Source organism: Neltuma alba, unplaced genomic scaffold (genome assembly GCF_004799145.2).
Source record: "Neltuma alba isolate B1F8T4 unplaced genomic scaffold, ASM479914v2 tig00012981_pilon, whole genome shotgun sequence".
NCBI lineage: Eukaryota > Viridiplantae > Streptophyta > Magnoliopsida > Fabales > Fabaceae > Neltuma > Neltuma alba.
In genome coordinates, this window is record NW_021637338.1 from 74936 (window position 1) to 96199 (window position 21264).

General features: G+C 35.4%; 3 protein-coding genes across 4 annotated transcripts; 2 read left to right on the forward strand and 1 right to left on the reverse strand.

Annotated features, from left to right (window-relative positions):
- The first annotated feature begins 96 nt into the window (after window positions 1-96).
- LOC114733184 (perakine reductase) lies at window positions 97-4258 on the forward strand. The gene is made up of 7 exons (XM_028920592.1): window positions 97-281; window positions 1059-1229; window positions 1537-1740; window positions 1842-2014; window positions 2837-2933; window positions 3085-3238; window positions 3839-4258. Exons 1-7 carry the CDS (start codon window positions 225-227, stop codon window positions 4012-4014), a joined length of 1032 nt encoding a protein of 343 aa, XP_028776425.1. The 5' UTR covers window positions 97-224; the 3' UTR covers window positions 4015-4258.
- A 4633-nt stretch (window positions 4259-8891) lies between these two features.
- LOC114733185 (early light-induced protein, chloroplastic-like) lies at window positions 8892-10312 on the forward strand. The gene is given in 4 exon segments (XM_028920593.1): window positions 8892-9105; window positions 9282-9365; window positions 9809-10055; window positions 10058-10312. Coding segments are annotated over 4 exon segments (576 nt in total). The 5' UTR covers window positions 8892-8955; the 3' UTR covers window positions 10153-10312.
- A 2441-nt stretch (window positions 10313-12753) lies between these two features.
- On the reverse strand, window positions 12754-19909 carry LOC114733183 (dymeclin-like). Of its 2 annotated transcripts, XM_028920590.1 has the most exons (18): window positions 19428-19908; window positions 18694-18930; window positions 18069-18132; window positions 17858-17987; window positions 17617-17761; window positions 17262-17510; window positions 17097-17181; window positions 16827-16929; window positions 16531-16656; window positions 16337-16450; window positions 15274-15392; window positions 15071-15158; window positions 14890-14982; window positions 14704-14793; window positions 14412-14531; window positions 14214-14305; window positions 13844-13901; window positions 12754-13058 (listed from the first exon to the last, which is right to left on the reverse strand). In XM_028920590.1, the coding sequence occupies exons 1-18, from the start codon at window positions 19615-19617 to the stop codon at window positions 12981-12983; spliced, it is 2181 nt and encodes a 726-aa protein (XP_028776423.1). In that variant the 5' UTR covers window positions 19618-19908; the 3' UTR covers window positions 12754-12980. The 2 variants fall into 2 exon arrangements, with proteins under 2 accessions (XP_028776423.1, XP_028776424.1); XM_028920591.1 differs by lacking the exon at window positions 16337-16450 and having other exon boundaries at window positions 19428-19909.
- Between the last annotated feature and the right edge of the window lie 1355 nt (window positions 19910-21264).

Genomic DNA, 21264 nt, shown 5'->3' on the forward strand with positions numbered 1-21264 from the left:
ATGTCCGGCTCAAATTATTTTCTTGCGCTGGTTTAAAAAAAGAGAGGCTATTTTGTTACAGTTCATGTGAATGCTCGAATGGAAATGCTGTTGGAAGTTGGTGGACGAAAATGAGAGCTCAGCGTCTCAGTTTTGGGCATATTCTATGACCCTTTTCCTTTCCATGCCTCATTGACTCGTTGGAGCTTCTTCTTCTTCTTCTTCTCAGCTTTGAAGCATAGGAAATGGACGAGACTCGAGTGCAAGTCCCACGAGTGAAACTAGGTAGTCAAGGCTTAGAGGTAAGTTCCCTTCTGTTATCTTTATCCACGATCGTCCATATTGTGTTGTTGTTTTGGTCGAATCGGTTTATTGCTTCGCACATCTTTTCTTTTCTTATTCGCTTCAGTTTAATAAGAGGAAATAGTTCTGTTTCAGTAGCATTGAGGTCATCAGAGTCTGATAATGTCAAGCAATTACAGAGAATTCTATCTTATCCAAAGATTCTGAATATGATCTTGCCACAAGTAATCTCAACTCAAAAGAGGTTTATGTAGAGGAAACAAATATAAATCCAAAAACACTTGCGCAAGTAGATAGACTAACCGTAAGTTCTGTCAGAGTTTTTGTAATTTTAGTGAAGTTTCTCTTGTCATATAATCCTCTCAGAACACTCAGAACACCATATGGCATTACAGCTATGACAGTGCAAGATAATACACCTATAATCATAAAGTTACCTGACCAGTAAGTTCATTAATCAACCACCCTTTTGATCACCGGAAAAAAAAAAAAAAAAATCGCTAACTGGTTAACTCCACTATATGGTAAAATTCAAAGGCAATATTATCACATTGCTTCGTCTAAATAGAAAGGGAATCTCTCTCCCTTTAAGTTTGCGTTGGTCTTGGTTGACCAAAGTAATGTGAGAGTAATTTTGCTCGAAAGTTGCAAAAGTCCGTCTCCAACAGTTCCAAACATGGGAACCAAAAGGGGCTTAGTCTTCTGCTATATGACCTCTTGTAAAAAGTCAATAACAAATCAAGTGCTTCTTTTTTGTATCATGTAATGAAATGCAGGTCTCCAGGCTGGGTTTTGGGTGTGGGGGACTATCAGGAATTTACAATGCCCCTCTCTCACATGAAGCTGGATGTTCTGTTATCAAGGAAGTATTCAACAGGGGTATAACCTTTTTTGATACATCTGATCTTTATGGAGATCGACATGATAACGAAATCATGGTTGGCAAGGTATTGCACATTCTGCCTAACTATTCTTTACATGTTTTCAATCTTAAATGCACTGAATTGATACGAGAGAATGTGCCCATATGACTCTCCAAAGAAAATATTTAATTTTGCGAACAGCTTGGGAACATTGATGACCACAAGAACAACATAGGAAGGAAGATTACAGTGCATAATATAATTTTAGAAGTGGCATAGAAATCGAAAACTAGCTTTGAATGTAATTTCAGTTATATCTGAGAATGATTTACACTGATGTCAATGCAAATTTCTCTTGTCCTACTACTGATGCTTTTTCATCATATAACAGGCTTTAAAAGAACTCCCTCGAGAAAAAGTCCAATTGGCCACTAAATTTGGTATTATTATGTCTGATGGGATGCAATTCAGTGTAAAAGGTACCCCTGAGTATGTAAGGGAGTGCTGTGAAGCTAGTCTTAAGCGACTTGATGTCAGTTATATTGATTTATACTATCAGCATCGAATTGACACTTCTGTGCCAATTGAGGACACTGTGAGTCTTAGATGCATTTCTTCTGTTATGCGTAATACATAACCTTTTCACTATTTCTAAGCTGTGGGTGTTTGTGTGGTACACTGATCTGAACAAGGAAGGTAGGGGAGCTTAAAAAGCTGGTAAATGAAGGAAAGATTAGATATATTGGGTTGTCAGAGGCTAATGCTGATACTATAAGGAGAGCACATGCTGTTCATCCTATCACTGCTTTACAAATGGAGTATTCTTTGTGGTCCCGTGACATTGAAGACGAGATAATTCCACTTTGCAGGTTTTTAGAATTTAGATTTATTACTTTTATCTTACTTGGTTTCTTATCTGACTCTCATAGGTACTGTTTGAAGTTACAAATATCTGAATGAAACTAGTTACGGTAAATTGCATTAACCTCCTTCGAAGTTTTATAAACATACATCGTACTAATGGATAGGCTGACTGGTAACTGGTAAGGAACTCAACACCTCTTGAGCAAGGTTCAGGGTTCTAATCTTGTGGATTGAAAAAATCACATTGGAAGAGTTGCCCCCTATTTGGACATGACAATGCTCAAATTGATTTGGCAGTAACGAATACCAGATTCGACTTTCGCTTATATGGGACCTCCCTTCTATTAAGATAATCATTAGTCGAGCTAACTCTATATGCACTTTAACTCCTTGAATGCTCCTCCCAATAGCCTTATTCAGTGTGGCATAAATGGTTAAACTAATAAACTGATCTGTTGACTGTTATGGCTATTTAGTTTTAGGTCCTTTATCTTAATAATTGCACAACTCAGTCATTTAAGATCACAAATTCATAATTCTGTGAGCCTTTTTTCAACATGAAATGACTAACACGAGTTATTAATTCTAGGGATCCCAGAAGGACTAACATGGAATGAGTTGTTTTTTTCAGAGACTAACTCTTTCACTCTTCTGTTATTTTAGGCTAAGACTAAATGGATCTAGAAATTGAGGAATCTTAGGCTATTCCAGCACCAATCATCAAAAGGCCAAGTTAATACTTATGAAAAGTTAAAATAAGAGAGGCTACAGAAATATTATATCATCTAGTCAAATCTTTAGTTATCTTGAATTTTTTTAACTTGCAGAGAACTAGGAATTGGAATAGTGGCATATAGCCCTCTTGGTAGAGGCTTTTTTGCAGGGAAAGCAGTGGAGGAAAGTTTACCTAGTCAAAGTTTACTGGTACACTCCCAGTTTTAAATTTGCATGAATTTTCACTTGTAAGACAATACCACAAGTGGGAAATGCCTATAAGAATAACTATAGTTATATACGTGGATTCCTCCAGGGGGTTGGCTTTTGAGATGTGGCATTTTTTTCTTCTTTGTAATAGGCAATTCATCCAAGGTTCAGTGGAGAAAATTTGGAAAAGAACAAGCTCTATTACAAGCGACTTTCTGACTTGGCTTCTAAACATGCATGCACTCCTGCTCAGTTAGCTCTCGCATGGCTTCTTCATCAGGGGAATGATATAATTCCCATCCCAGGTAGTATCACATGCACACTTAGTAGAATACATCACTGTTTCCAATAAAGAAAAGAGGTTAATTATTGGTTAGATCTAAACCTCACTTAATCATGAAGTACTCTGTATCTGAATTTCTATGATTAGGTGGTCAACCTGAGTTTTCACCTAAAGAGTAAAGTAGTATTTGAATTTTATACAGTGTCAGAGTATCTAACCAAGCAGTCAATTTAATCCTTTCCAGTTTCCACCACCACTCTGTATGCAAAATATAGTGAGCTCGTGTTATGCCCATGTTTCCTTCTGAAAAGGCATCCACTTGGTGGGGCATATTAAACACATCAATAGAACCAATGATGCTCTTCAATCTATACATTTGGGGGACAATGATCTTTACAGTTATTATTTAGTTGAGGAGGGAGTGTTTGATTTCCACATATTCCTAGATATTTTGACCTCTTTTTCATCAGTTCATCGGCTTATCTGGACGCGGCCTAATGAGAATTTCAGGACGTATAGTACATATAATAATCCTTATGATAGAGTTTTTTGTAAATCCGAGATGTATCATTTCTGTTGATTAAGTGGTACATGATGAAATATTGCTTTGGTACAACAATAGGGACAACTAAAGTCAAGAACCTTGAGAACAACATCGGAGCTCTGGCAGTTAAGCTTACAGATGAAGATGTGAGGGAAATTTCTGATGTGATTCCTGCTCATGAATTTGCTGGCGAACGAGAATATGGCATGTTCTCAAAATATATGTGGAAGTTTGCAACTACCCCTCCAAAGTAACTGCAAGAAGATGAACCGAACCTTTCTTTTCCTTGTAAAATCCTAAGAAAATGAATTGTGGCTGTTCTAGTTGATATTTGGTGAAGTTTTTCACTTCTTCAAAGAGAAACCTTGCATGTCTATTTGTGTACACTCATGCGCATGCGCATGTAAACTGGTTGTAATATAACTTATGCCTGAATGATATATATTGCGTGTATAAGCATTTTATATCATTCTTACTTTAAGTGAGTATTGCCCCTCATGCTTGTCTTCTTTAACTGGGAGTTTTCGTTGTTTGGCTGATGACTTATCAGATTTAAACTGAGAGATGAAGTGTTCGTTAGCAATAGTGAGAAAAGAACTTGTCGTTCATAAGTAGTGGTCTTTATGGAGCCTCCATTATTAGAATTAGGATGTTATGGCAATGGCTTTGTAGTCTAATGACAAATGTTTCCTTAGAAGTGGGGGGTCGCAGGAATTTTAGGTCGGTAATATCTCTACCTCTCTAATTCAAACGAAAGAGAAAAAAGGAATAAGGATGCTGTGTCTGAGAATGAGGCTCTCATGAATGGTGGAGCTTGAGCGGAAGCAAGGAGGTAGGCAGTTTTGGAAAATCAGAAATTGTGCACTGAAGTGAACACCTATACTTTCAATTCAAAATCTGGAACTAATTTATAATCAGTTTTCCAAATAAAGGTTTCAGAAAATTATAGAATAATAATTATATTATAGTGTTACATCTTGATGATCACTTTTAAGTTTTAACCTCTTCAATTTCCTATGCATGTGAATATCTTAATATAGTTGTGTCGATGTATTTATAATATAAAATTCTAATAAAGCAAACACTTTAAGTTTAAACATTTGGGGACAGTGGTTATAAATCGAAGATGAGGCTATTTAAAGGGTAAAGCCTAAAATTTGACCAAAGAACAAAAAAACGAACTAGACACTAAATTGGTTGAGGTAGTGGTTTAAGGGTTAGTTGTTCGGACCGGAGTTAACTTAGAGTCAAAGTGGTCATAGTAAAATAATATAATTTAATTAAAAATAATAAAATACAAGAACATTAATAATCATTAATAACAAAATATAAGGAAATATAACAATAGTTTGATTGTAAGTTGTAACAATAACAAAGTATAATAAAATTGAGAATTTTGATCTTTACAATTCATCGATAAATAAAATTAATAATTATTGATACCAAAATCATCATTAAAATTCATTCAAATTTATAGTGACTAAGATATTAGGAGTTGAATGAGAAAAAAGAGAACCAATAACAACATAATCATTTAAATTGGTTCGTTATCATTTTTTACTGGTTCACACTAGTTTGATTAATTTGATACCGATTCAACTATTGACTGGTCCAATGCCTAAACCAAACCCATCCATTTGCTTTCCGATTGAACTGAGCGGTTCAATCTGATTTTTTGTTCCTTGTGTTTGACAATCTTTCTCATTTGATTAGGACAGGTTTTTTGTTTTTTCTTGTTGTCAGTTGAAGACCCTTAAGGTTTAAGATGTAGGACTAATCTCATGTGCCTTGAAGAAAAAAGGGCAGATTGGTTTGCTTCGAAGACTATTTTGAAGATATACACTGCTTGAAGGCACACCAACAATGAATTTGGAACTCCATGAGGAAGAAAGCAAGAAAGAGATGAAGCAGTTCCAAACATGAATTTTTAATCATGTGTTGATGTAACAATCAAATTCTGAAGACCTGAAATCTCCATTGATTATAATTTGAAATTTTGAAGCTTTGAATCGAAATAATCTTTAACATGGTATCAAATATCAAGGTCTGTACAATTTAACGTCTAGAATTCATCTCATCACATCCCTTCAGTTAAATAAATTTAATAGTAAATTATTAAATTCTTTTTAAATTCTGTTGTGTGTGTATATATAGTCACGAATTTCCTTTAAAATAAAAATTACATCATATCTTATTTTAGCCGTAAATATTTTGAATACTACACTCTGGATTTAACCTTATTTTTCAGATATTTTAGTCAAAATTCCAAATATGATTATAATATATACCTTCAAAATTAAGAAAAAAAGCACGTAATCCAAGCACAAACCTTTTTTTTTTTGGGGGGGGGAAGTGCAGTCCATTGGGAATTCAAATTTCAGGAAGATAGTACGGTTAACCAGGCACTAAAAGAATTGTTGTGAGGATTTCACAGTTGATGAAAGCATCAATCTAAGTTTCCCACCGTTCTTTCTTGTCAACTCACGCTTCGTGAAATACTGAAATGTATCTTTCAAGCTATGCCTAACTTTCTTCCTTCGGGCAAATATGCCTACCTTTTTTCCTTTTTTTTTTGCCCCTTCAAATGCGTAAGAATGGTGACAGGTGCACAGTCAGAAGAAAGAAGCGTCAAGCAGGCCGTGAACTTTGGTTACGTTTGGTAGGAAGCATTAAAAATAAGGGATTGGGATTAGGATTACAATTAAAAAAATTTATTAAAAGAGTGTTTAGTATAAGAGATTATTTGATATATGGGATTAGTCAAAGCCATGTATGTGGGATTGGATAATACCATAGGAGGAAATGGTATTCCCTAATCCCACCTTTATGAATTTGCCTAATTCCATATAACAAACAATTACTCATGCTAAGTATTATTTTAATGATTTTTTTTTAATTGCAATCCCAAACCCAATCTCTCATTTTCAATACTTCATACCAAACGGGACCTTTGTTCTTTGCAATTTCTCATGTTTCAATTTAGACGTATAAACTCACGAATCTACATTTTAAAAAAATTTTGGGCTAGACTGTAGAGGATATGCCAATTGAATTAAGAATTTAGAAATCTTGATCCAACAAGATACAAGGACGATATTGTTTGTTCTCGATTTTAGTGTTCAAGCCACGTTTTATTATAGGAAGCAATAAAATAGCTTGGGTGTGTCAATCGTGAAAGATTGAAACTTTAAAGAGTTACTTTGGTGGGGAAGAAGAACTCAGAAAGGAAAAGGATAAAAAGATGGAGTTCAGGGATTGTTTGCCCATAACCATGATATACTCAATCACACATGAAGACTATTTTATCAAACTCAATTGGGACTCCTTCTACTTGTACTGTTAGGCATTCCATGTGATGTGAGCATTCATTTTAAACTTTAAAATTAAAATCTCTTGCCCTTCTTTTAAATACCAACCGGTTTCCAAAACTCCCATTAGGCCCCAACTTATTTGGATTAATTGCGCTAATAGACCATTAATAAAAACTATGCCACTCATTTTTTTATTGACATTTGACAAAAAGAGAAGTCCATTTGAATAAAATTCAATTGTAGAGGTTCAATGTATCCAATTCTTGGACATTCCTTTCCGTAAAAGATGGTTTAGGCCGAATGCATTTTTTGCGTTGAACAATTAAAGCAGTTTCGTTTTAAAGTAAAATTAAAGTACAACTAGCATCCTCAAATATTTTTACAGATACATTCAATATCTTAAAATATTTTATAATACAGTCAACACTGTAAAATAATTTTTCAAATGCAACCAACACCTTAAAATGTTTTTTAGTGCTTCCAACACTTTAAAATATTTTTTTTTGAAGTTTGTCCAACATTTTAAAATTTTTTTTGGTACTTGCAACACCAAGATAAAAAATATTTTATAATGCTAAACGCACCTGAAAAATATTTTAAAATACTAGATACACTACAAAATAATTTAAGATGCTTAATATACTCAAAAAAATATATTTTAGGATGCTAAATACATCTTCACCCTTTAAAGTAGGATTTGGTTAACGACTTAACGTAGCAGTACATACAGCTGCATCAATTTATTCCTAGTAAAACACACACACACATTGAACTGCGAGTTGGCCTCGATGTTAAATAGTACGGAGGGAAACCTTTCACCAAATATAATCGATTTTCAGGCAAATTAGATTATCCATTTTCAAAACAAAAAGAATATATATAAGCTATAAATTATACAATTATATAAATAATCAAAACATCGTCTTTTTTTTTTTCCAGCACCTAAAAACATCGTCGGACACTCGTACTCCAATTATCGTGGTAAATGTAAATAAAATGCCTCCACTTATCTAGAGGCTATTGGACCGCCTGAGGACGCTCCAAAGTCTGCAGCCATAGGAGAGCCACGTTGCCAGTTTTGGCCATGTGAGGGCATGCGGATTCCAACTTTCCGGGGCAACAGCACCGTCCAACAAGGCAGAAAAAACATGGCATGAGAAATTTATAGTGTCAAATTAGCTTCGCCTACAAAATTTAAATTGAAGAAAAGAGGAGATTTTAAGAGTTGGATAATATTTTTAAAATGAAAAAGAATATATCATATTTTCGCTCCTTATAATTTCGTTCAGCTCTCAATTTGAACCCTGTCTAATTTTATGTGCAATCAATTCACGGGTCAGAACCATAGCGTCTCATGAAGAGTACCAAATGTAAGTGAGAAACATTTAAAACCGAAGGGGAAAAAACTGTAGTACCACTTACTCCAAGGAGAGAATATTAATAATTAATGCATTATAAATCATAAATGAATTAAGAAAATATGAATCTTTCAATTAAGGATCATACCTCCAATTATCTAGAAGCTTATGGAACATCCTAGTCTCCACCAAACTCAGGTAACTCAAAAGTCCTCAAAGCGCCAACTTGGTCTGCAACCATTATAAGCCTCAGATTCACAGAGCGGCACCTTCTGGTCCATAAGAGAGCCACGTCTCTTGCTTTTGCCATGTGTGGACAAGCGCACCCACGTGAACCAATTAACTTTAGGACCCCAATTCCTCATGACGTGGAACCAAAATATCCACCACAATACTTGCATCTTCTTTTCTATATAAGCACGCTCACTTCCTCCTTCAATTACAATAGGTTGATAACGCAAGAAACTAGCCATACAGTTAGTGCAAAAATATTCAACTGCAAAATTTTCATCACATTCCAGTTAGAATGGCTGCCTCATATGCTATTCAATCTCTCTTGGCGAGCCCTGTGACTCGCCTTTCAAACAGGTCCAGGGTGAACCAGCTTGGCGTTCCAGCAGCATACATGCCAACCCTGCGCAGGAATGTCAGTCTCAGAGTTAGATCTATGGCTGAGGTAATTGCTTTGCATCAATTCTTATATCCTTATGAACATGAACACACACTTGTGTGATGCAAGACCTAGCATTAACAAGGAGAATCTAATGGGATAATATTCTAGCTGAAGTGATTAACCAAGCAGACGCTGGTGAAAATGGGTAATATCATTTTGACTGTTTCTGTTAATTGCAGGAAGAGACGAAAGGGGAGAAAACAAGCCCTGCTACATCAGCGAGGTCAGAGCCTCAGCCATTTTCTTCTCCCTCACCCAAGAAAGTAAGCCACCAAGCCCTGTGTAAATAAGTTTACTCTTTAATCCTTGAGAAACTTTTTCTGTCCCGGTTACTTTACTATCCTTGTCGGAGAAGGGCGAAAGGAATAAACTTAAATATTAAATATGCGGGAAAATATATTTTAACCCCAAATCTTCCTTAGGGTTCAGCAAACCATATGCATTTCGTTCTAGAAATTCATTGAAATCGCTCATGAATTTTCTGTATTACGAAGTACAAATGCGTAAAACGACAAACTTGGATATAGTCATATAGATATTTTTTTTCCGAGTGAATCATCATATAGATATTAACGGAAGAGACAGAAGATGAAACTGGCGGATGCATATGAAATTTATTTTTTCCTTAATGACTGTCACTGGTACTTTATAACTAAGTTCTGATATAAGAAGATTGATGTTAACTTATCACCGTGAACGGAAGCAGGTGAGCACAAAATTCTCGGACGTTTTGGCATTCAGCGGACCAGCACCGGAGAGGATCAACGGGAGATTGGCGATGATAGGGTTTGTGGCGGCAATGGCGGTGGAGGTAGCGAAAGGGCAAGACGTGTTCGCGCAGATCGCCGACGGAGGAATCCCGTGGTTCTTGGGGACAAGCATCATCTTATCGCTTGCATCGCTGATTCCATTGTTCAAAGGAGTGAGCGTAGAATCAAAGTCTCAATCATTCATGTCTCTGATGCAGAGCTCTGGAACGGCAGATTCGCGATGCTGGGATTAGTCGCACTAGCTCTCACTGAATTTGTCAAAGGAGGAACCCTAGTGTGATTTTAGTTTACTTGCTTTGTAACTATAACAATTATTACAATTAATGTTTTTTTTTTTCCCGCCAAGTATCTATTAAATGAAATGTTGAAGATGTGAGAATCTTCTTTGACCATACCCTTTGCATATTTGCTCGACAAAAATGAAGGAAAAAATTGCTGTTTGTAAAGTATAATTAGTCATGCTTTTGAACTGGTTAAATTAAATATGTACAATTTTTACTCAATTAATATACGTGGGGGGAAAATGTAAGAATTTCAGTTGAACAATGTTTTCTTTAATGAAACTATTTGTTCAGATCAATAATCTGGCGAAACATGTCACCTCAAGAAGTTTAATCTGATATGTTTTTTTATTTGTTATTTTTTTAAAAAAAATCAAATGCCCATCCTTCCCTGTTTCTCTCTTTTCGACCGTAAGCTTTCTCTTCGTCTCTTTTCTCGAACTCTCTCTCTCTCACTTTTTCTTCTTTACTGTGTTTTTCTGCTCCTCTTCTTTCATTTTCACTCATCTTGCCTCCCTTCCCTACGTCTACGTCTCCGAGAAATTCTTACATGCTTCAAGAGCACCACATCATTTATGCTGCGACAAATCAGAATTTACCACATCAATAAATTTAATCTGACGTGGAAGCTTATCTGTTATTTTTTCAACCTCTCTCTCCTCCGCCACTTTTTTCTCTTCATTTTTTTAGAAATCCTCTCTCCTTGTTAATCTCTTTCCCTCCTCAAACTGCATCCCTACTGACCAAATGCAGAGTGGCGTCCTTTCCTCCTTTTGCCCAACAGAAATAAAAATACCAAACAACGCATAAACTTCAGGCTATAGATTTAGGTTGAAGAAGATCAATTCTTCCCTCATGTTTAGCTCTGAAATGGGAACCAACGAGATTTAAGAACATGAAAGAGAGGAAAAGATGTTAAAAGTTGAAAGAGGAAGACATTGATGTACAAGAATGAGCGAATGAAGGAAGGGTCGGAATCTGCCAAGTGAAGAGAAGCATACTCCAGGGAGTCAATGACGGCGGGGATCGGAGGAGGTAGGGCTGGGGGAAATGACGGTGGGAGGAGTTGGAGGGCGAAGACGTAGAGGTAGGGAAGGGAGGCAAGATGAGAGAGGATGAAGGAAGAGGAGCAGAAAAACAATTTGTTCAGAGCAATAATCTTTGTAAATACCAGAGCGCGTTCCAGAAATTACCCACTAAAGAAAAATTTTAATAGTTTTCAGTTTACCAACCATGATCGAAATGGCGACGGTGAGCAGTCGACTTTTTTCAAAGCATCAATATGCAATTAAAGGTTATTTAATAACTATGAAATCAATATTTATGACAGATAAATAATGATAAAAAAAAAATATTATAACATGATGTCATATTCTTTTGGTGTATGAGCCTGCCTAGTTGTTTTATTGCACAAAATTTGCTGGTACGAAATGGACCTGGCTTCTCTCCACTGACGAGGTCCCTCCGCTGCCCTCTACCCAAAACACTACCGTTTTGGACGCAAAATGAGGGGAGCTGATTGCTTTTTTTTTTTTTTTTTTTGTATTTTGAAGTTTTTTTTTAGTAGCTCCCTTTTTTTTGTATTTTTGTTTTTTTAAAGCCAGGTCACTAAAAGAATATTTTATAATACTGAATGCAACAAAAAAATTATTTTAGGATATTTGATGCTTATGAAAAAAATATTTTAAGATGCTAAATGTATCAAAAAATATTTTAGAGTATTAAGTGTACCACAAATTATTATGAAACATTAGGTGCTACCAAAAAATATTTTAGATGCTGCTAAAAAAAACTTCAAAATACAAAAAAAAAAAAAAAAAAAAAGGCAATCAGCTCCCATCATTTTGCACCCAAAACGGCAGTGTTTTGGGTAGAGGAGGGACGTTGTCAGCAGAGAGAAGCAGGTCCGAAATATGTTACTAGTCAGAAATTAAAGATAGCTGTTGTACCAAAAAAAAAATTAAAGGAAAGTGAGCAAATCATTACCGAAGAAGTAAAACCACTGAAAAAGATAAATAGTTCATTTTGATGCTTTAAATCTGTTTTTATTGAAGAAAATTACAAAATTAAAAATTTGACCAAAAGCAAAATAGAAGACAATACATTGATCAAATTCTTTATAATTATTATATCAAGTTTCCAAATCACATTATATTTTTCACATAAATTTAGGATTAAAACATATAAAAATAAGGCACATAACAAATTGTGCTTAAAGAACTTAACATACGTTTTTTCTATAAAAAAAAAATTTATTACCTAAAAAAGAATTTAAAAAAATTGCAGAACCCTTTCCAACAAAACACTCGTGCACGCATAAGGATCCATGATGGCCCGATTTTGCATTTTATGATATTTCTCCTTTTACCACCCAGAAGGGGAGGAAACGCTATTCTACTTCCATGGCCTCTTTGTGAATACATTTTTTTTTCCTGGAGAGGGAAGGGGCCTTTGTGGCAATTTTATTTCTTATTCCTCCGAGGGTGGGGATTTTTGTACCATTACTTCTTAATTATTCTGGCCTCCCCAACCCCAACCGGAAAAAAAAAAAAAAATTTAACGTCTTTCTAAAGCGCAGGACGACCACATTCCTGAAATTATGCAATTTGAAAAATGTGCCACGTTGGATACGACTGCAACGTAAGCATCACCATCACTTATTGATCACATGAATATATCGTGTCTAATAAAATGAAAGAACCTCTACACTCACAAATTTATGAACAGAAAAGAATGAGAACATCACCCTCACGATTTCCCAACTACTTGTTATGTACAGATAGATAATCCACAAGAAAAACTAACTCGTGATATTATGGCGAGCTGGCTATGGATCAGGCTGGTATGCTGGCCTCTCAACATCCCCGTTTGGAAGTGTGCTTACCTCCACTCCATTCTCATGTTCCTGAAACAAGTCAATTTTGCCATTTCAGCTCAATGATCACATCTGGCTATGAACTCAACTCTGATCAGTCGCGTCGTTCATGAGATGATCGCGATTTTAATGTCTAGCATGTTTTTGCTATATCTCTAGATCAAGTCTAGACGTTGCATCTATAAGTCTAGATGTTGCATTTTGTAAAATAAAAACATATATGATTTCAACCAAAAACAAAAAACAAATGACTTGTCAAAGCGTTCAAATAATCCATCCTAACTGTCCATTTGATTATCAAATCTCTACTCTATTCATAAAATCTAATTGATTATCACACCGTTGGATAGGTTGCATTAGACATTCAGGTTCCTAGATAAACTGAGAGCAACGTGGACCACGACCCTCGGAAATATTGAACCCAGTGCATGGGAAGAAAGAGTGAGGAGTGAAAACCAATCAAGTGGGTCTCATCTACTCCCCATCCCCACCATATGCCATATTTAGGAATCATGATCCTCTACAGTAATGTGATATGCATGCAAAAGACAAGATAATATAGAAGAGAGGAGGTGCGTATAGAGTCTGCTTATTCTCTTTTTCATCCATCCTAATTTTTTCTCGATTTCCCTCTAAAAGCACGGAACTCTTACTAATTTCCCTTTTATACGCCACACAGGTATAGTTACAAAAAGAATGCTTTGAGAGATAATATATCAATAACCAGATCAAATGCTGAAGCCATGTGAACATTCTAAAGAGAGAAGCCATTCTTTCACTAGACATGTGTATCTAATAGAAATTTGGATACGTACTTCTGCAGGAAGATCAACTGGAAACAAATTGATGGCTGCTGCGTTGAATGTGAATCCACTGAAGACACAATTAATTGCTCAAATCAGTTACACGTACATAAAAGGTAAAAAAATAATAATAAAAATTAAACAGATGGGTAGGAAGGAAATGGAAAAACTTATAATCAGGAACATAGTCTCTTTGTGAGTATCTATATCCCTCATCGGAGGATCAGTGAACCCCTCACGAAGATTGATCATAGAAGCAGAAAGAAGTTAGGTTCCCATGCAAGCGTATAAATCCAATTACACCAACTTTCAAACTACAGGAGAAGTAAATAAATTCAAAATATCTCAAGAATATGCAGATAAGAAGTGGAACAAATCATACCATCGGGATAAGACTAGCTGCCAAACGTATGGCATAAAAAATTCCTCCGGATGACTCTCTTGTTCATATGTGAAGCGCAGCTGAGTAAACATCTGTCAAACACATACGACATGCTTCATGTAAACCGAGGAAGCAATGCTCCTTGTGATAATTCTCATTACATGTAAGCACAAATTAGACAAATCTTTTTCATTGTACCTTCATCCCCTCGCCACGCCAAGATCGACAATTGACAATTATCACCTGAAGCACTTCGTTGACTGACCAGTCACCATCCCCTCTTTGAGCATCCATACGACTATTGAAAAAATCTAACACCTGTAATTTTCATGTTGATTACATTATTCAAACACTGAAACCGTGGTGTATTATGCAAAGAGAAGTACCACGAACGCAACAGAAGAGAAGTGAATCTTTCTCCAGCAAGAGTTCCAAGCTTTAAAAAAGGAGGTAGGTACGATGAAGATTCAATAAAATATATGAAACATACAGTATAAATGTTATCAAGCAGCTCATTGAAGCGTGGATGATTCTTAAATGGCTGAAAAACTTCCTGCCTGTGCATTATTGCATATACTACCTGCCCCATTCAAATATGAAAAAAGCATCTACATGTAAATATAAAGGAACCAAATCAAAATAGATGGGATAAAATCAACAATCAATCAAATCATACCTCAGGGTTCCGAGGCAGGGCATAACTCAGGATAGCATTTATAATTTCAAGTACAAGCCTCAAGAAGTCAGTATAAATTTGCAATTCAGTTGACTGCATTGAAAGAAATACGATTTAGCAAAAGGGATATTAAGTTTATAATAATTAGAACCACAAAAAGCACAAAGACCAAAGCTTATACCACATCCTCTCTGAGGCCATTTCCTTCAACCGAGTTGCCATTTCCAATATGAAGTTTATTATGTCTGAGATCTGCTAATTTGTTGTACCTAATGAGAAGGCAATGATATGATCACAGTTATGCCGGAAAAAAATAGAAGGTACTCACAAATATATAGATATAAACATGGAGATAGTAAAGGACAAGAAATAGAAGTGACGTACTTGCGTGATAGCATATCAAAAAGTCCAACTAGTCTCTGTGATGCATATGCACTCAGACGGTGAACATGAGGCGCCATGTTTGCCAAAGTTGCTAAACACGTTGTATGTAGATACACATCCTAATCATAATAAAAAAGATAATTTTAAAAAAGTACCAACAACTTTTCCAGGACTAAAAGCATCAATACACACCGATTGGTATATTATGCAAATAATTACTATTTTCTACAATATGACCATCTAATTGCCATCCACTAATGAAATTAATTGGCAGGGGAATGCATATTCAAAACTAAACCATATATTTCATAGAGATTTTATTGTTTTGCCTGTACCACTGGGGTAAGAGGAGAAAGCAGGGCAAAAAATATTTTTACAGTCAAATACACACAAAATAGGAAACTGTTTTTTCTTGAGCATGAATGTAATGACTATACAATTAGCAACATGATTCAGGTCAGCGGAAGAAATAAAATTGAAATGCTATGCAGAAATTTCCATTATAATTCTCCAGCACTCATTCTTCCCATCCCCCTTTTTGTCGGTTTTTCATCTTTCCCAGCCCAAGATCTGATATAAATATAATGCATCTACCTTTTCCCCATCCTTTACAAATCAAACAGGATCGTCATTGGAAACCGTATTTGGATACCTCTAACTCGAGATGCTGTTGTTCTTTATCAATATTGCTAACATATGACATGTGAAGTGTTAAGTTTATGAAGATAAGTGAAGGTCAAAAACAACGTGAGGTGCAGTTTAGCATTAGAAGCCAATGCAATTATGAGCTTTTTGAAGAATACCTCTAGTTGAAAATTGAGTCGGTTCAGAACAAAAAAGTTTCACAACGCTAAAATCTATCACAATCAATGGCATTAAAACTTCAAAATTATATCTGGCTAGGAGAAACTCCAAAATTGTATAGTCAAAAAATGCTAAATAATCATAAGATCAGTATACACAACCCATATGGTTTGAATTATATAAACAATCAGCAAGAAGAGTCATTTTGAATAAACAAGAGCGAGTAAATTAAAAGCTTGACTAGGTTTATGACTCATACCCGTAATTTAGACAAATTATATTGTACAGTTCTGATAAGAATTATAACCATGAGAGAACCAAGAGATGTCTGATGGAGGAGACGTTCTTTATACCAGGGAACACCAGGCAATATCTGTTCGGGCATAAGCCACATTAGCATAAGCCTTGAAATTTTAGGATTAAGCCCAATAACACAACACAGAATTTTCTTACCAGTTTATGAATGCTTGCATTGAAAGAAGAATCCTGACTGAGTATGAGAAGTATGATCAGCAACATGTAAATTTGATTGGCTGTCTTATGTGACGCATTGTATAACGCTTCAAGAATGGGCATCAACTGTTGGTTTCAGAAACAGGCAGTTACTGATATGATAGTAAAGAGATCCATGTTTCTGAAGTTAAAGAGCATAAACCAAACTTCCTCTGAAAATTCTTCCACTGACTTCCACACGAATTATATTGATTCCAAATTTTTTCTTCGTATAGAGTTAAGTTACGACATCATACCAATGTATCTAGATCAGTCCGCACCAGGACATATTCTAGGAATGCAGAATTCCCCTGCAACAATGAATAAAGCAAAAGTACCGCAGTCTCATCAGCCAAGCACCTGCGCAGAAGTAACCAGTTATAAAAATACTGTAAGAAGGGCGTAGAAGTCAGCAGAAGAATTTCAATACATATTTTGGAGTATAATTCAGTAAAAACAATAGGAAAGCAAGATCCAGATGTAGTAGTCAATTGGTTCAAGATGCACACTAGTAGTCAACTACTTACGTGCCAAGGGTATCAAATAATGACGCAAAAGGCAACTTTACATGTGGACCACTGCTAGCATTACCCTCAACATCTACACGATCCACTGCAGACAGAGCATTGATCAAAATTGCTAGTATTCACAATCAACCAAAAGAATATAAATAGAAATAGAAGATATATTACATTCAAAATCAGTTGCATGTTCTAAGGCCTTGCAGTAAGGGTTGTCAGAAAAATAAGTTACTTCTTTCTGTAACGTATCTGACACAGCAGTTTTGTCATTCTCATTGGCACCATAGTCCTTGCTCGCAACACATTTGTGATAATGAATGAGAACAAGAAGCACATGGAGACTGCTATCTGCTAAAGGACTTCTCGGTTCCCCACTGCTTGAACTGATCAAATAACTGAATGGCAATAAAACAAAATTTGCTGCAGGGGAAAGAAAAAATGAAATGACAAAAGACTAAATTACTCTCCATATTTTAAATTAGAATCTTGCAGAAGTAAGATAATTAATGTTATTTAGTCATCATACCAGCTGCAGAACCAACTCTCTGTAAAACGCCCCTCTCACTTCCTTCATTAAAGATGGAATAAGATGCTCTATTAAAAGGGATATTGGGGCGGGTTATATAATTCAGAAGCAGTCTGTGAACAAAAGAACTAACTAGAGAGGTGTCCTGCAAAAATAACAGTACGTCAAGAGCAAATTTGCTATCTGCAAACATGAAGTAATTCATCAAACCAAGTTTCATGCTGCAATTTCATCCACTCACCTGAGCCATTGCTGCATCAAGAAACGGGTTCACATCATTTGGTCTGGGAGATGGCCCACACAGAAGCTGAGTTGACATTGCAATAAGCATGAAATTAAGCAGCTCCAGGTGCAAGAGATATGTGTTGGGACTAGAGTAGAAAAAGGTCACATTAGGAAACGTAATACGTTCAGAGACCCAAAAACATTTAACAGCTCCAACTATTAATTACCTCACGTCTACTGATGTTATAAAGGTAAGCACGTTCCGCATGACAAGATTTTCAATGGTTTGATCTGCATTAAGATGAAAGTTATATGTGTGCGCGTGGGTATGCATGCATACATACATACATACATACATATACATATATATATATATATATATATATAAAAAGAATGCCAGAAACATATACATTGGAGAGACAGAAAATTTTCATAAAAAAGCCATTCCAAAAAAGAAAGAGCAAAGACAAAGAATAAAGATCCATTTTAAATTACCTGCCAAAAATCCTAAACATATCACAATAGACTTGAGGAAAGGAATTTATAATCTAAACCCTCTTTTTTTTTTGGGGCAAATTAGGTGTCAGAAAATTTCAATCTTGACAGTAATCTGACATTCATACAAGCAATAAATCTCATACCAAGTTCCATGTTAAAATTGATTTTCATTTTCCAAATCTTAATTTGATTAAAGAATATAACTCAAAGTGGAAGGCCCACAGCCAGATCACTGAAGTTAACTGTGTCCCAATATATTATTTAACCCAAAACAGTAAGAGCAGAGAAAATCAAGCATTCTAAAGTATTAGCATAATATAAAGTTGCACTGACACAACACTGAACGATACATACCTCCCAAAATACCCTTTGGTATTGATTCATTTTCATCTAGCAATAGATGTAACTCCAGATCATCACCTTGGACATTTTCAATCAAATGCTTCAAAAATATTGAAGTAATGTACACGGCATTAACAGCCTTTTCATAAACCACTGGTGGTACACCAGATGATGACATGGATTCCTGCAAGTAGCATGCTAGATGGAACAAAATTTTTGAAAGATGCTTGGTGCGATGATTGTTTTTTGCTGCAAGAAAGATGCAAGGAAACAAGCGATAGTCAAATATTACAACAATGGAGTGAACAGGAACAAGTCTATTTGGCTACAAGTGATCTGAAATAATGTTTATTATATGAGAAAAAAGGTGCTCTCTTTAAGACCATAATAAGCATTTCACCCAAAATTTTTGGGGTCTAAAATTGAATGAGCACTTCGATCCAGCACGTTAGGGACAGAAAAGCTGAAAGTTCTAATCCAATGGATTGATTCGTTAGTGTAGTCAATTTTTGAACTCAAAAATTCAATGGAGAAATCACAAAAGTATGCTAAACTCCATGATATAATCATTTTTAGATAAAAATGCATTCTCTGATGTATACACTCCTACTAATTCTATTAGACCATGATTCTTAAATAACGGAATTAGCCACGAATTGAGAACTATAGCACGCAATTGAAGCTTCCCCTTAAAACCATTATTTTCCTAGTTAATGATTATGAGTAGTAATTGTAATATCACTCACCCAGCAGCTCGCACGCTTGGTGAACACGGTCGGTGGGCCATCGAAGATCGAAAGGAAGCTCGAGCAATTTCTGCCAGAACTCGGAGGAAAGCGGGAAAGACTCGCCACCGACGAAGGTTCCGATGAGATACTCCGCCGTGTCCTGTGAGAATGCACCGCTCTTCCGCGGAGTTGAAGGCACCGACCCCATATGTTGAATGGGTTTGACGTGCTTGACTCGGTTCCTCAGTAGTTTGTTGGGTCGTCGACTCTGATCTAAGCTATACAGTGAGCGATCCTCCTTGTGCTGCTGGCAGATTCACGTAAACGACATTGTACAAACTGACACAGAGATCAAGAGGACTCGATCCCGAGAAGAAATGAGAGATAGGAATTGAAAATCTGAGAAGTTCGTGAAGCACACGAGGAGGAACAGAGAGAGAGAGAGATAAAAGGAAGAGGAGCTTCAGAACGAAGGTTTTTGGAGGACTTTTGAGAGAGAGAAACGAAAGACTCGTTTGCTTGGGCGTTTTCTGTTTGGATGAAATACGTCATTCTCTTGCCCAATAGACCATATTGCCCTTCTAATGGACTGAAATTCAAGGGAGGCCCCTATTATGAATAAGCACTGCTGCGGTGATAAATGTAAAAAGGAGTTTCTGTTCGTGCTGAAGGGAAACACCACTCCATTTTACCGTTTAAATTTACTATTTGTTGTCTAAATTTTCTCTATTAATTAAAATTATTAAAAGAGTTTTCATCATATAATTTTCAATACAAAAGTTTATTTAACAAAATCACATATATTTTTTTATAAATAACTAATTATTTTAATTTTTATAAATTAGTTATCTAGCTTTCTATATTTAGAGCCAAAGAAGTAATGTAAAAAATATTATTATTTGTCCAAAAAAAATATTATAGTAGTTTTTGGTCAGGGAATAATAATGTTGCGATCGTTTCACTTTTAAAGGAATGCTTGTTTTAATTTCACAACTGACTAATATTGATTCTGTAATTATAAAGATTAATTATTAGAGAAGTAAATTTAAATAAAAATTATAAAAAAAATACTTAATTAAGACAGATTTTATAACTGGGTTGGGGAGAAGATGATGATGATGATAATTCGTTGAACCTCCCCAGTTCTTTGCTTACGGATGAGTAAACTAGTTGGATTTGTATCTTTAAAATATGCTCTCTCTAAGTGAGCGATTTATGTTTGCATAAAGCTTGAGATAAATTATATTATTTATAACTTGTAAACAGCCTGATTTTTTATGTTTATATATTTATTTTAGGGAAAATCCCAGAAAAAGCTTTTGGAATATACCAAATCCCAGATTGGGTCTTTAAATTTCGAAAATGACAGAATGGGTCATTGACCCAATTTGTCATTTGTGAAATTCAGGCGAATTGATATTTTTGCTCCTGAGCAAAAGTGAGTAGTTATTCTCTAAACAAATCTAGGTAACGCTTACACTGTTTTAGTGATTATAAAATTCGTTGTAGTTAATAATAAGGTACCTGACAATAATAAGATACCTGACTATGAAAAAATGAATAATTATTCTCTACACAAATCTAGGTAATGCTTACATTGTTGTAGTGATTACAGAATTAGTTGTAGTTAATAACAAGACACCTAACTATGAAAAAGTGAGTAGTTATTCGCTACACGAATCTAGGTAACACCTAAACTCTTATAGTGATTCTTTGAATCATTGTAGTAAATGAATAAATGAGGGCAAAATTGTCAATTTGCCTGAATTTCACAAATGACAGATTGGGTCAATGACCCATTCTGTCATTTTCGAAATTTAAAGACCCAATCTGGCATTTCCCATATTCTAAGGAC